Source organism: Triturus cristatus, chromosome 4_1 (genome assembly GCF_964204655.1).
Source record: "Triturus cristatus chromosome 4_1, aTriCri1.1, whole genome shotgun sequence".
Lineage (NCBI taxonomy): Eukaryota > Metazoa > Chordata > Amphibia > Caudata > Salamandridae > Triturus > Triturus cristatus.
In genome coordinates, this window is record NC_140585.1 from 591,295,838 (window position 1) to 591,311,559 (window position 15,722).

A 15,722-nucleotide genomic window follows, 5' to 3' on the forward strand; every position below is an offset into this window, starting at 1 on the left:
AGCCCTTTCAGGATCTTTTATAAATATATAGAAACAGATGGCTCTGAAGATCGGACATAGGGCAAAGCAGTTAGTCAATACCTAAGCAGACATCTTAAAATCACAAAAGGTGACACTGTAAAAGTTTTACCCTGCATATGTTAAAACATATAATAATCCAAACTGGGGGGGGGGGGGGCGTGGCTTGCAGCCGAGGAAGATGGCCGCAACCTAGTGCGGCTCCGGAGCCCAGCGCCCGATCCCGCAACTATCCGGCATTGATCCTGGCCGAAAACCGGCAAAAAAAGAACGGCAGTGCCCCCTGACCACCCGGGGCCCAAGGCGAGCGGCGGAGGCGCTGGGAGCGGTGCGTCCGGCCGAGAGGCAGACTTGGGGCGGACGCAGGGCCTACACACAGGGAAGACGCCGGGGCCTAGAGTTGCGGCCACCTGATCGCGGGAAGGCTGAGAGGACGAAACCGGAAGCCCGTGACGTCGGTGGTCGTGAGCCGCTGCACGGAGCACCCGGGGCTGTCACACCAGCGAGTCGCGGGGCCCTGGGGCCGGGCCTCCCCCGTCGCCGACTACAGTCTGCCCGTCTGGGGGCGAAGACGTCGGCGTGGCGCAGTGTTGGCAACGTAAAGGAGACACTGGAGCACAGCATCAATGGAGGCAGTCTGAAGCGCGGGGAGCTGCCGACGGCAGGCAGAAAGGACCGCTTCCCTAGCGGAACCCCCGGGGCAGAGTCCTCGGCATCTCCCAGAGTCCGTGCATGGTCGGAGGATTAGCGCTGAAGGCGACGGCGGTGCGTGGTGTGCAGCAACTCACCCGGTAAGGAGCCAGTGGTTAGAGGCCTGCACAGTACCAGGACTGGAGGGGAGCATAGACGAGACCCCGTGGCAGCAGACAGGCAGTAACTTGGTATCTCCGCGGCGGGCTGTGATACCCGCCCGACCCCTGCTGATCGCCCGGCCCCTTCCCGGGCTCTCCTGTCGACACGGCCCAAGAGGCACAGGGTCCACCAGCGCAGGCCATTATGGGAGGAAAGGGCCACCGTGGGGGAGCACAGGCCAGGCTCGAGAAATACGCCTTTCAGAAGGATCGGACTGCCTCCCCCCCCCCCCCCCCCCCCCCCTGAAAAGACCAAAGAAATCACCCTGACCCAGATGCAGGCCTCTATAGGCTCCATTTCTACGGACGTAACGCTGCTAAGAGCTGATGTCGCCAAAATCAATACGAGACTGTCCGAGGTAGAAACGACTACGGCGACCCTCACCGAAGACGCGGCCGAGTGTAAGAAGCGCATACAGTCGCTGGAACTGGTACAAAAACAGCTGCTGGTCAAGCTTGATGACCAGGAAGGCAGGTCCAGATGGAATAATGTGCGCGTCGTGGGTGTGCCGGAGAGCGAACGGGGACCGGCATTAGACCTTTTCGTCGAAAAACTCATCACGGAGCAGCTGCAGCCACGTGGACTCTCAACATTTTTCTCAGTCGAGAGGGCGCACCGGGTGCCCGGGGGAAGGCCTAGACCTGGGGCCCCCCCGCGCCCGATCCTGGCCCGCATTTTCAACTACCGCCCCCCCGCTGAGGGTGGACAACTGCAATATAACCCTCTATCCGGACTACACAGCGACAGTGATGCGGCAACGCCAAGACTTCCTCGCGGTCAAGGCGGAGCTGCGCGCCCGAGAACTTAAATATGCGATGCTTTACCCGGCGAAACTACGGGTGGAAGCCGAGGGGCGCACATGGTTCTTTGCCACACCGGCGGAGGCCACGGAGTGGCTGGAGGGATGGCGCCCGGCGAAAACATCGGGCCGAGCGGGACGCGCCCCCCGAAGCCACTCGGCCTCCCCTGAAACCATGGAAGAAGCTGGGCCTAGGGAGGATGACAGCACGCTGCGGAGCTGAGGCCGCGATGGAGTGGACGGACTTCGGCGACGGGGAAGTGTCGGGGCCGGTTGGGCCCGGGCGCTCACGGGAGACTCGGACTATGCAGGGGCGCTGCGGTCTTTGACCTTTGAAGTCTTCTGATAACCGGTTTCTGGAAAGGACAAGCACATGGTGTGGGGATCGGACGAGGGACAGTGAGCAGCCCCTCCCCCACACGCAAGTAGCAAGTTATGGGACTCAAGCACTCTGCTAAGTTGGGGTGGCGGGTAGTTTTAAATCCGCTGGGCAGGGAGGCAGGGAGGAGGGAGGGGGGACAGGGGCACTTTGGGAAAGTTGGTTTGTATTTAGTTCTGGGTTTAGCAACTACACATTGGCGAACTCTGCAAGCTAGGCCTGTTGGAGATCCAGGGAGGGATGCGCGGCAGCGAACACACTTTACCACACTACATGACAGGGGACTCACATAGCAATACCCAGGAGGTCACCGTTAGCTCCACGGAGGGACAAGCGCAACACCACAGTCCCTCACTCCATGTTCTGTCGTGGAATGTGAACGGACTGGGAGATAAGATTAAACGAGGGCTGGTCCTACAATATCTCAAGCGCAGGGGGCCGGCGGTGGCACTCTTACAGGAAACACATCTAGTAGGCACAACAACGAAAGCACTGGATAGATGGGGATTCAAGATGGCGATACATTCTGAGTTCACGTCTGGGTCCCGAGGGGTGGGCATATTGGCAAACAAGCGCTTCCCTCTGATTATGGTTGACTCCCGTAGTGAGGAGCAGGGTCGCTTTGCGGCGCTGACCTGCCAGTGGGAAGGGAAAGTGTATAATTTTGTGACAGTATATATCCCACCGGCACTCCACCAAGATACGCTCCGGGCACTGGGTGAATTCCTGCTGACGTTACCACAAGGGGAGCTCATCATGGGCGGGGACTTTAATGCAACTATGGACTCACTACTGGACAGGTCATCATTTAGAGACAACGGTAGCACCACCCCCAAACTACGTGAATTCACGGAGGCACTCGGCCTTGTAGACACCTGGAGGGCGCACTGTCCAGAGGAAAGGCAATACACATTCCACTCAGGGGCTCACAACACCCTTTCCTGCATAGACTACATTTTTACATCACCTACAGGGTTGAGGGGAATGACGAACGTTACCCACTTACCCAGGGGCATCTCGGACCACTCTCCGGTGCTAATCACATTTACCATCTTCACCCCATACAAGCGCAGGGTATTCCCAATTCACCCAGGTTACCTCCAAATCCCTAAAATTTGTAACGCCCTTCAGACGACAACCAAACAGTATTTCGCGGAAAACAAGGACTCCGGGGTAGGCCCGACGACGCTGTGGGAGGCGTACAAAACGGTCCTTCGTGGACAAGCAATCTCCATGGTTACGGACCACAAAAGAACCCAACGGCTGGAGGTGCTCAGGCTTGAACAAGGGGTGAAAGAGGCAGAGGCGAACCATGCAGCGCACATAGATGAGGACACCACGCATGGAGTCCGCATGGCACAGCAGGAATACAAGTCCTATCTTTGGGAGGCCGCGCGAGCCAAACAGACGGCAGCACGGCATACGATTTATGAGCTGGGGGACAAGGCAGGTAAACTGCTGGCCTGGCTTGAAAAGGGGAGCGGGCGGCGCGTTGGGTGGCTCGGATCAGACTAGACTCGGGAGACCTCACGTCGGAGCCACGGCAAATTGTGGAGGCGCAAGCGGCTCACTACAAACGGGTCTATACACCGGAGGCCTCGTCCACTGTGGCAGACAACGAGGCCTTCCTCCGGGACGTCGCGATGCCAAGGCTGGCCCCGTCGGGGGTAGATGCCCTAGAGGTGGACCTGACGGCGGAAGAGCTCACACTACCAATACTTGCTCTCCGTGCTGGGAAGGCAATGGGGCCAAATGGAATCCCGGTGGAATTCTATAAGAAGAACGCTACCCGCGTAGTCCCGCACCTATTGGCCATGTACAAAGACAGCCTATCGGCGGGGACCCTGCCCCTAGACCAGAGAATGGCTACCATAGTGGCGATCCCGAAGCCTCACAAACCTGCGCATGAATACGCTTCCTATCGCCCAATCTCGTTGCTAAATGTTGAGGCGATAATCCTGGCAAAGGTGCTGGCGACAAGACTGCAGCCCTACCTTTCAACCCTGATACACCCGGACCAATCCGGGTTTATGCCTCATCGAAATACCGCCCTGAATATACGGAGGCTCCACGGGATTCTTGCGCGCCGCTCCTCGATGGAGGAAGACGCGGCCATCCTCTCCCTAGACGCACGGATGGCGTTCGACCGGGTGGAGTGGCCATTCCTCTTTGCCGTTCTTCGCCACGTAGGACTCGGCCCCAAGATGTGCGCATGGATTCAGCTTTTGTATACCGAGCCACTGGCACAGGTGGTGGTCAACGGACATATCTCAGACCCCTTCCCGTTGGGGTGGGGGACGCGACAGGGCTGCCCTCTTTCCCCACTCCTTTTTGCGCTGGCTCTGGAGCCGCTGGCGGCCTGGTTGCGGCAGGACCCGGTGATCCGGGGGCTCAGGTGGACCATGGGATGGGAGGACCGCATCTTCCTTTATGCTGACGACATCCTGCTCTACCTGGCCTCACCGGCACAATCGATCGCCTGTCTCTTGGACATCTGTGCGTCGTACGGAAGGGTGTCCGGCTATGAGATGAACTGGGAAAAGTCGATTATATATATGCTCCGAGGATCGCCGCCTCGGCTCCCGAGGGGATGCGAGATCCGGGTGGTGGAGGACGGGTTCAGATACTTGGGAATCTATGTGACCACTGATATGGACAGATTTGTGGCTGAAAACCTAACGAAGCCCCTACATAGGTTTCGTAGCGACGTCACGCACTGGCGTTCCTTACCCTTGACTCTGCTCGGGAGAGCAGCACTCTTCAAAATGATGGCTCTCCCTAGATTTTTATCCTTACTTCAAAATACACCCTTCCCGGTGCCACCGACGTATTTCGCCGCCATCAACGCGGAGGTCACCAGCCTATTGTGGGAAGATAAGACGCCGCGGATAGCACTCCATAAGATCAACAGGGGGTGGTACGACGGAGGTATAGCCCTCCCAGACATAAGACTGTACTATTGGGCATCGCAACTTACGGTGATAAATCAGTGGCTGCATGTACATGGGGAGGACCCGGCGTATCGTATGGACCGGCAGCTGCTGGGGGGGTCATGGGAGCGTTATACAACTACAGGAGGGGCCGCTGCCCCTCGGGTCCCACGGCGCACACTCTCCAGATATGGTTTGCGGCGCAGCTGGGCTGGGCCGGGAAAATAACCCAGGCCACACCGTTATGGGATGCGAAACAGTTGGGGGTGCTGCGCACTACCAAGGGGTTCCATCAATGGGACCTAATTGGCATCTCCAGGGTCGGTGACCTTTGGAAAAAGGGAGAACCGGTTACGTTTGCCCAACTGCAAGCAGATTTCGACCTGGCCGACACCGAACGCTTTAGGTACATGCAAATTCGTCACGCACTCCAGGCGGCGGTCCCGCCCGGGACCCGGCTTCCGGAGTCGTCACCATTGGAAGATCGGCTCCTCGCGGAACACCTGACACAAAGGGCGACCTCCCTGACATATCGCAAAATGATAAACAACCGGCCAGAACCGTTTGCAGCCCTTAAGTGCAAATGGGAGTCTGAGCTGGGAGACTTTGCCGAGGCAGACTGGCAGGCGGCGCTTTCCTCCCCTAGGGAAGTGGGCATATCATCCAAACTGCGGCTGATCCAACCTAAAATCCTGCACCGCACATACTACACCCGTACACTCCTATTTAAACTTCACCGAGCGGACTCCCCACTATGTCTCAGGCAGTGTGGTATGGAAGGAACCCTTTTACACACCCTCTGGGAATGCCCGGCCATAACTCTGTACTGGAAGGGAATAATGCGCACACTCTCCCAGGTGACCAAGGTTCCGACGCTCCCGGAGCCGTGGAGGTGTCTCCTCAACGTTTGGGAGCAGACGGATCTCAATGGAGTGACACGACTCTGGGTAACACTGGGACTCATGTTGGCGAAACGCAATATAGCCCAGGGTTGGGGATCTAGGCAAGCGCCGACCCTCGCTCAATGGTCCCAAGATATGGACTCCACAATGGTGATCGAAAAAACGGTATATATTCATAGGGGTTGCCCCAAAAAATGGACCCAGGTATGGGGTGGGTGGAATGCCTATAGAGGAAATGTATGTGAGCCCCTTCGTGATGTTTCAGATGCTGAGTTGAGTGACAATGATTAGACGATCTATCGCACGTCCACAGAACAAGATGTACACTGTCATACGATGCAGAAAAGAAGCTCTTGTTTTTCTAGACTGTCATGAAAGCCTAGCTACACTCTCGATGGCTTGGAATATGCTGAACCTGCTGCCAATGTATGTTGCATTATGTTTTAAAAAATCAATAAAAATATTTACAAAAAAAAAAATATCCAAACTCACATCTCAATTATTATAAAATGGTGAGTGAACTCACATTCCAAATCTGGGGTGCAATCTTGTTTAAATTGTTTTTTCAAACACAAAATATCTTTGCCAGCATTGACCTGAATAGATAACAAGTTCTAAACAACAAAATGCATCTGAGGAGTGAACCTTGGCTGTGCCCTGGAATGAGGTACAGAGGAACAGGGGTGCTTAATATAGTTTTTGGACTACATGGGTCTTACAGCTTCCTAAAAAGAGCTTCCTAAACGTCTTGTTGTTCTCTTTCTCTACATATCATCAGGCAAGGTGCTCCAGATCATCAGACCCCAACTGGAAATGCAAGCACTTAATTGTCTTACATAATACATTTCATGGAGGAGCTCTATTGAGACCAGGAAACATAACTCATGTAAGAGGGCTGGTTACGTTTTCCCAGCTTCTCAACGGTCATGGTATATACACACACACAGTGGTCTCCAAGCGGCCACAGGAAATCTACTGGTCAGTAGCCAAATATATGGTAGTATGAGACACTAATGTCTAGATTTGTTTTTATCATGCTTACCACCAAACTTATCTTCTAACTGAACCTGATAAAGATTACAGTATTAAGAAAAATAAAGCTGCAAATCCACAAATACTAAATGTTTATACATGATCTCGCTAGAGACAATTTTATAGGCTTGCAGCAACATGACATCACAAATATATCACTCACTGTCAAGCTCCTGTCCATACACAAAGAGATTTACACATTCACATTTTCCAGTGTTTGTCCTTATTTATGGATCGTAGTCTCCCAATCGGATTGGAAGTCTTAATTCACGCTATCCTAATCAATTGGTATGTAATGCAAACCAGTGTAGCAAAATACATAAAACATTTTTAAAGAACTCCTTGAAATGCACCAAGTATCCATTATGTGCTATTTGAAAGACTGTATATTGTTACAGATAGGCTTCTGCAAATTAATCCATTTTCATTTTGTACTCTAATTTTCTCTTCCTACAATTTACAAAGTGATGATCCCATTACAAGATAAATACACTGTATAGGAATTAAGAAAAATTAAAGTAGAAACATTCATAACAGCTACATCTGAAAGTAACAAATGAAAATGCTGCTTTATAGATTACCCATTGGTCAGTTCCAGGAGCACGTCAATGTGGCGCTTACTGCAACACATTTTATAAACACAATCATAGGCAACTACATGGGCCTGAAGGCAACCATCTACCCTCAAGAAAGGTTTGAATATTCTACGTGCAACTAAATAGTACTCAAATACCGATTCCAATAAAATAATGAGATAGACAAAAAGTAACCGGTGGAATGCTTGATTTAATTTAGGCTACTGGTAATCACTCTGGGTAGCGTTCCAGTTCATTGTTATTTTGCCCACTATGCCACCTCAAACAGGAATCAGCCATATGCAAATCGGTACTGCTCTAACAGAACATTTCCGCCTGAAATGCCATGCCATGCTCCCTCTGAAAGGGAACACAAACAACCTAAGACCAGGTTCGACCTATATGGGCCTCTTCAGTGGGGTTTAACTCAGTTCTAGTGGCACAGTGAGCACGGGACCCTAGAGTGGATGGACCCCAGCAACTTGCATATAGTTGCACCATCACAGTACACTTCATCTCTCATGGATAGGTCCCCCTCCACCCACAATGTTTTAGTCCTCAAATCCAGCTAGTGGCTGCTACTCATGCTTCTCCTGATGGAGTCCTTTCTTCTACTACTTTTCTCCTCTACAAAAAGGAGGTGAGGGAACATACTAAACCAATAGTCCAAACAGAAAGCAGTCCGATAGGAAAATAAAATCAGAAAGCATAGAGCAGATTGCCAGAGGAGTGTAGAGGGGAAAGAAGAGGCATAACCAAAAAAGAGGGTGCCTAGGAATTGTAAAAATGGCATATCACCAATAGGAGCAGTCACTCACCAGTACCTTCAAATAAGGAGAAAGCAAGGTCTTTCAGCCTTTCAGGGACCATCCAATCCAGAGTCAAAGAATCGAAAGCCAAGTCACACATCATGTATCCTCTCATACTTTCATGCACATATTGCAAAGATCATGTAGTTGAGTGTCAGACTGGTGCTAGGTCCTGCGACTATGGAGGATATTGTGCTGGCATGCCAGGGAGTCGCCCTCCTCTGTACAGATGACGAACTGTTTTGCATTGTCTGGATCCTACAAAAATGAGTCCTTACTGATAGTCGCCACCGAAAAATCTGGCTAAGAAAGATTTCTTGCCTAGGTACTCTTTGTCACAAAGTTCCTCCATAGTGGCTCAAAGTCCCTTCTCACTCCTCAGTTTCTTTGGAGGTGTCTGGAAAAAACCTTACTAGACTATTCCCAAGGAATATTATGCCTTTCTACATCACTTCATGAATGGCTTTTTTTTCCTCAAAGATTTCATCTCAGGCTTATGACAATTATGGGGTCTACTGGTGCCTTAGGGAGAGAAAGCTTCTGTGCTTGCCATAGAAAACACTTGTGCATCCACTCTTGTATTGTCTTTCTGGAGATATCTAAAATCTCCACCAACCCTGTCATCATGAAAGACTTCAAGTTATCTCTGTCTGTATCCTCTGGGGTACCAAGTACCCTGATATTTCTGGCTCTGTGGACACTCTTCATTTCTTCTAACCTTTTTACACAAGTCTCTGGTCCGGTCCGAGGCAGTTTTCCCCCTCAGTCACACCTGCTTGCAGCCACTTGATGTCCATCTGAGTGTCCTTTACTGCTTCATCCAATAACATTACACTTTTATCCAGAGGCACCACTGTCTCCTGCAGTGTGTCAAATTTTGCATTCAGGTGTGAGGTATTTTTGTTGCTTCTTTTTAACAGTTCCCACATATCTATCCTGCCGTGGTGGGTGAGGGGGTCCAAGGGTGAGGGGTGGTTGGTGGTCAGAGAAGATAATGGGACCATGAGTTGTGTCAACTCATAGGAGGAATGAGCTTTTGGAAGAAGTTACTTACCTTTCTCAAAGCTCTTTCTAACTGCAGATTCCACACCATTTGAATACTCTCCTAGGCTTCAACTTGGAAACGGAAAACATTCAACAGTAACCCCTGCACAGGCATGTGGCGCATGCAGCTCCAGGTCAATATTCTTCCGCGCCCGATGTGCCATTTGCGGGTCTATAAAGGCACCAACCATCAGTTGCTTTCTTGATACTTCCATGACCACAGACGTGGTCGTGATCAGTGTGCAGATTCCTAAATTAGCATCTTTTAATGTAAAAAGAACAGTTCAATGGGGAGGTGAGAGGGTTAGTGAGGATTCTGTGATTGGATAGTCTCTACAAGAAAGAGTGTTACCCAAGAGTTACTGATAGAAACATCTTACCACAGATTTCTCAACTTTTAAACCAGCTTATCCAGCTAGAACGTGGTGTAGGGCAGGTTAACAGAAAGGGCCTGCAACTCACTTACCCATTGTGCTAATGTTATAGTGACAAGAAAGACTGTCTTGAGGGTAAGAAAGCCAAGTGGATGTCTCTCAGCGTCAGCAGGTGGATATGGAGCTGGGCCTCCACCCTTGATCTTCACCTCTCCCAGATGGCCTCCCTGACCAGAACCACTGATAGCTCTAGGTGAGGTAAGGAGTGGGATCTGCCACTGACCCAACTGCGGTCCTGCAGCCACCACTGCACAGCTTTTGCAGCCTCCTTTGAAATTCTAACCAGATCGGAAAGATCCCCCTTGTGCTGTGCATGTTAGGATTTCAGCTTTACCAGCAGGATGACGGTGGCCATCAGTCCCAGCAGCCTCAGGGTCATTCTCACTGAGAGCAAGCACTATCATAGCCCAATTGGCCTGTACTCTCCTCTCCGGGGGATAGGCGCAAAACTGCACAGTGTTCAAAATAGCTCCAATAAAAGAGGGCATCTACAAAAGACTAAGATGTGACTTTGGCACATTGATAGAGAATCCTACGGATGGCAGGGGGTTTTCTCTAGTCTAGAGAAGTTTGACAAATGCCTTGCACGAGCCTACCTTCAAGGTAGGGGGAAGACTGGAACCCCTGTCCTCCAAAGATGTGCTTGTACCACTACCATCATTTCTGTGAACATGCAAGGGGCACTAGTAAGGCTAAAAGGGAGCACAGCAAACTGAAAATGCTCATGGCTTACCGTGAACCGTAGATGAGATCTGTAGGCCTGCAGGACAAGGATGTGGAAATAAGCATCCCGCAGGTCCAGTGCTACGATCCAGCCTCCAGGGTCGTGAACAGACAAGACCTGAGCCACGGGCGACCATCTTGAACTTGTCCTTCTGCAGAAAGCCATTGAGAGGGCATAGGTCTAAAATGTGACTGAGGTTCCCATCCTTTTTCAGCACCAGGAAGTAGCGGCAATAAGAACTACGAGCAACTCTTGCACTGCCACCCTCTCTATGGCTCCATTGGCCAAAATATCCTGCTCTTCCATGTGCAAGAGCAAGGGGTTGATCCTCCATCAGCCAGTACGGGAATGGTGGAAGGCATACGGGGGTCTTGAGAAATGGAAAGTGTAATACCGCTGAATCATTTTTAGGACCCACTTGTAACAGGTTATTGCCTGCCACTTTGGCAGAAAGTGTTGGATCCTGCCTTCGAAAGGGTGGGAATGTGCCGTCAAGGGCATGCTAAAGAGGCTTGGGGTGGGTGGGCAGGGGGCGGTAACTGGGAGGGCGATGAAGACTAGGCTGAACACTGTCCCTGTGGCCCTCTCCCATGGGTACTGCGGTTAAAAGAAGTCTGTGGTGACTGTTGCATCTTCTGGAGCTCTTGGAGATATTGGAGACCCCTACCATAGTCCGTGACGAACACATGAAGGACACAAGCCTTCCAGAAGGGAGAGGCACTGTGTCGGAGTTTGAAAGAGATTGCAGCTCAGATAAAGGAGCTTGAGAGCTTGGCCAGGGGGCAGAGGCATCTCGGTGTCGGACAGCACTATGGGTTGGCCGTCGTTGTCTGGAGACTAAAACTCAAACATTGGTGGCTTGTGTTCTGGGGTGGATTGTGGTACGAAGAGGGTACTGGTACGAAAGATGGTCCAGAGTCCTGAGCGAATACAGAGGGCTCATATGGCACAAAGGGCAGACCTGCCGGGGGAAGCCCAGTTGAGAGGCCTCTTGGCTCCTTGAGGTCAGCAGGCACACCATAGTGAGCCGGTAATGTGCCAAAAAGTCACAGTCTGGCTTCACAGAAGTCCTCAGCTTGCTACAGGGCCGCTGACGGCCCCAGAAATTCTAGGGTGCTGTGGAACAAAGGACAGAATCGACTATGAAATAGAGCGACTTTAGTAGCATGACCAGGAAGCATGATGACACCCTCGAAGCCTTCTCAGACAGAGTGGAGGGATGGGCAGAGTTTGGACTTCTTGCGCTTCTTCTTGGATTTGCTCGGGGGCTTAGATTGTGAAGGCCACTGGTCGCAGGAGCGATGCTGGGGCCGGAAACTACCTTTAGAACTCGACCAATCCGGGTGCAGGTTCTTGCGATTCTTGCCCACAAATCCCTTTGCTTCCCTGTGTCCAATGGCATTGGGGTGCATCGAGCACACTCACTGCAAGCCATGGAATCAGATCACTTGTGGGCCAGTCAGAGACATTCGTTTACGACATTCCCCACAGGGTTTAAACTCTTTTAGATTTGGGACCTGACATTTTTCCCTATGGGATTTCACATAGTTAAAAGCTCTTCTCACCCAGGTCTTCTACTCTGCCCTCTGTAGTCTCTCTTCACCCTGTACTGCTACTTCAGGGGAATGATGGGTATATCACTCATCGTCATCAAAAATTCTAGCTCCTGGGTGATATGGGTGTACAGACTTCCTCAACACAGGCACTGCTCTTTAGTGCAGCCCTAACTCCCCCCTATTTTACCACTATCAGTAACTCCACCAGATGTACACTGCGGCCTGCCTGTGCCAAAGCAGCTCTTTGCCTTAGCCTGACCTAAAGCACAGCCAGGTGACCTGCAGCTTTCTCAGATGCTTTCTCTGCTTCACCAGGCCTTCACGCTGCCAGTGGCCCAGTACATTCAGCCTCCACCGGGCTCTGCAATAGCATTGTGAGTTCCAAGTTAAACAGAGCTCCACTAGAACACATGCCACTGGCCCCTGTTTTTCAGTGTCCTCTCTTAGTGTATCCCTTGTGTGCAGAGCAAGCACAATCTTTACTTTAAGTGATAGTTTTCACACCAGGTAAACACGAGGGGTGTTTCAAACTGGAGAACTCATTCAAAAACATGAGCACAATCACTAGTGAAGACTGTGCACCTGGCAGCCATCAGCCTTTGGAAGTATCACTTCTAGGCGAGACAAAGGACCTTGCCTGGATGATTCCCTCTGCTCAACAAAGAAGAACTCTGTCTCCATATCCCTTCACCTTCCATCATTCATGATGGGATGATGATCAGGACGAGACAACGACTTTATCCTCCTACACCGTACAGTCTCTTGATTAACCCAAAGCTCAGGAATGCCAGCAAAACACTTTGCCAGTTTGGGGATGCTGTCCCTCAGCCACTATCTATTGTCATGCTTTAACAGGGGTGAATCAAAATGGATCCCAACAGCCTCATAGTCACACACTTGCAATCAATACAGACACATGCTATTCGTCACAATATATACACCTGGTGCACACGCCACACCCTCCGGGATGTCAGAGCAGGACTGGGCACATCATGGTAGCAGCAATTTATCTGCATGAAGCCAGGAGGCATTTTACTCTGCAGAAACAGGAAAAACCCATGTCTTGTATTACAGATCAGAGAAATAGTATGCTGGCACAATTGCTGCAGGATTATGTCTAGGGCCACAGACAGTAGTCCGAGGTCTTCGGAAGGACAAACCTCCAGACCACAGACCCACCTTCTGGGTCTCAAAACCTTTCTCAAAACCTAAGTCTCAGTGCGTTTACATGACTGTCATGTGTATTGGACATAAAAAAAGATTTAAAAAATAACAGTGAAACTTAGATTTGCTCAGGGCAGGTGCGCACATCTTTAAAAACACACAAGTGAAGTTCAGGTCTCAGGACCGGTCTATGACATTTTGCTCTCATTTTCCTTCACGTAGTATTTCACAACAGTATACTGCCAATTATATATGGACCGGCAGCAGGACTGGTGAGGTGGACTTTAGGCAGGAAAATCTCACGGATATAATACAATGTCAAGGTCACAGTCTGCCTGTGAGCCTACTTGCATGCAAGTAAGCCCTGCCTACTAATAGGATACATTTGTCACCAGAGCGAGGAGAAAATATAAGCATATTTGTAGAAGGAACTGGATGGCCTAAACCTGGGTGGTGCTTGTAGAAGACACTAGTGGGTCTAAGGGAGATCTGAGAGGTTAATTTGGAGCGGTAATATTATTACAAGAACTAATGTTTAAACCTAAGAAAGAATAAAATTCAAGCTGAATGTTAGGAAAGCTTTCCAACCACACGAGCAGTGAACTCGTGGAAAATGGTCCAGTACCATAGAAGGTGCTTAACACAATTTTCCCTGGAGCTCTTTTCAAATCGACATTTATACGGTTCTGTGATGTTGGCAGCCTATCTTTTCCTCCACATCCATGGAATAAGCAATGAAAACGTAGTATATTTTTCTTCAAGTTTCAACAATACATTGATTAAAAGGTTCATAGAGAATAATTATGTCCAAGGTCCATAGTGTACATACATACAAGAACGAATTCAAAGGACGTGATATTTTTTATCTGCACACATCAGACTGTAGGTGCTCCTAAATTTAACAGTTAAAGTGACTAAGTCACAGCTGCCCAAGTGGGTCACCTATGACCAGAAAATATGGCCCTGTGGTGCAGCTAGGAAACATACAATGGTCGCTAAGGTACAGAATCAGAAAATTAACCACAAGACCACATTTAAATATCGGTCTCTCATTAGCAGTACAGGATCACCACTAACCTGATAGAAATAAATGAAATGTCTGATTAAGTATGAAAATTAGAAAACTTCAAACTAAGTTTCAAGTCACTGTGTTTACCACACAAACCATGTGAACATAATCAGATGATCATTCTTTACCTTTGAAATTCGGAGGCCAGATGCTGGGAGAGCGCTTCTGTGAAGTAGACTCCACCGATGGTTCCGTCTGTATTGGTGGAGAGAACACGGTACATCCCACTATTTACTTCTATAATGGTAACAGACAGTGATGTTCCGCCCAGTTTGTAGACCAGGACATTGCTTGAATGGTAAAAGAAAGCATAACATGGATTAATGTGTAAGATCACTAGGACTTAGCTGGTAAACAACACAAATTAATGCTAAAACAACAGTTTTAGGAGCATTCTAACTGTTCATGGTACTGCTGACAATGGTTTACACCCTTATGCAACACTTAAGTAATAGAAACCAATAATTATTCTCTATTGCTGCACAGATGAGCAAGACACGTCTGGTACACACGAACTGCAGATTCATAGATTTACCCCTTGGAGGCATTCCACTTCCCACGACATTCTAATTAAAGGGGGAAGAAAATGTTTCCCTCCAACATGGATATCCTTTAAAGGTTCACATGCATAGATAGAAATGTACCAAATTTCTGGGGGTATTGGACCTGTCGTCATGAAACATGGACCATAAAAGTCGTCAAATGATTGAATCCTTGTCCTACCCTTAACCCCTCCACAGCCTTCTATTTGCACTAAGCAGTTTGTAAAGGGCAAGAAGAAGCAAATACAGAATGAAACATGCCTCTGAAAGTTGTGTTTATCTTCTATTCTTTTCAAGGCTTTCATGACCCCTGGGAATGATGGTAGCGAGAAGTACTGTGGCACACTCAAGAAGTAGAAGCTACTCTAGCTACCAATAATTGACATTCACGCAGTTCAGGGCTCTTTGACAGAAAGCCCAATGTACCTGACAAAAGACAATGACCTTAAAAGGTAGTGAGTGAGTGAGTGTTGCGGTGTGAAGACATTCTAAAAGCCAGCCGCACAGCCATGCTTTGGATCCTCAGAAGCTCCAAGATCAGATATTCCAGGAATCCTACATGTCGTTTTTTTTTCTTTGGAGCTATGAGCAAATAAAAGCATGTTGTCTCAGAGTTCTGAATCTGTGTCTTGAATGATAACTCTTGGTCAAACCAAAACCCAGAGGGGCTGGACAAGAAACATTTTCGTAGGAGAAGGGCCAGGCAGTCTTAGTTTAAATAGGGCAATTACCCTAGACAAATAGGATTTCTGTCTTCGTGACAGGGCTTGAAAAATTGTCAGCTGTCCAATTCTGTTCCGCTGTAAAGAATTTGTTAGAAGTTAAAGTGATGCTGAATAAAGTGTTGTTGAACTTCAGGAGGATCCAAGGGTCGTCAGCATAACATCTGGAAA

At 49.5% G+C, this 15,722-nt stretch overlaps 1 protein-coding gene across 1 annotated transcript in view; it reads right to left on the minus strand.

Annotated features, from left to right (window-relative positions):
• The window catches only part of HSPA14 (heat shock protein family A (Hsp70) member 14), a 209,650-nt gene that overhangs the window by 106,258 nt on the left and 87,670 nt on the right, over positions 1 to 15,722 (minus strand). The window contains exon 8 of the mRNA XM_085652930.1: positions 14,416 to 14,577. Coding sequence (XP_085509056.1) covers positions 14,416 to 14,577 — 162 coding nt within the window. The remainder of the gene's footprint in view (positions 1 to 14,415; positions 14,578 to 15,722) is intronic.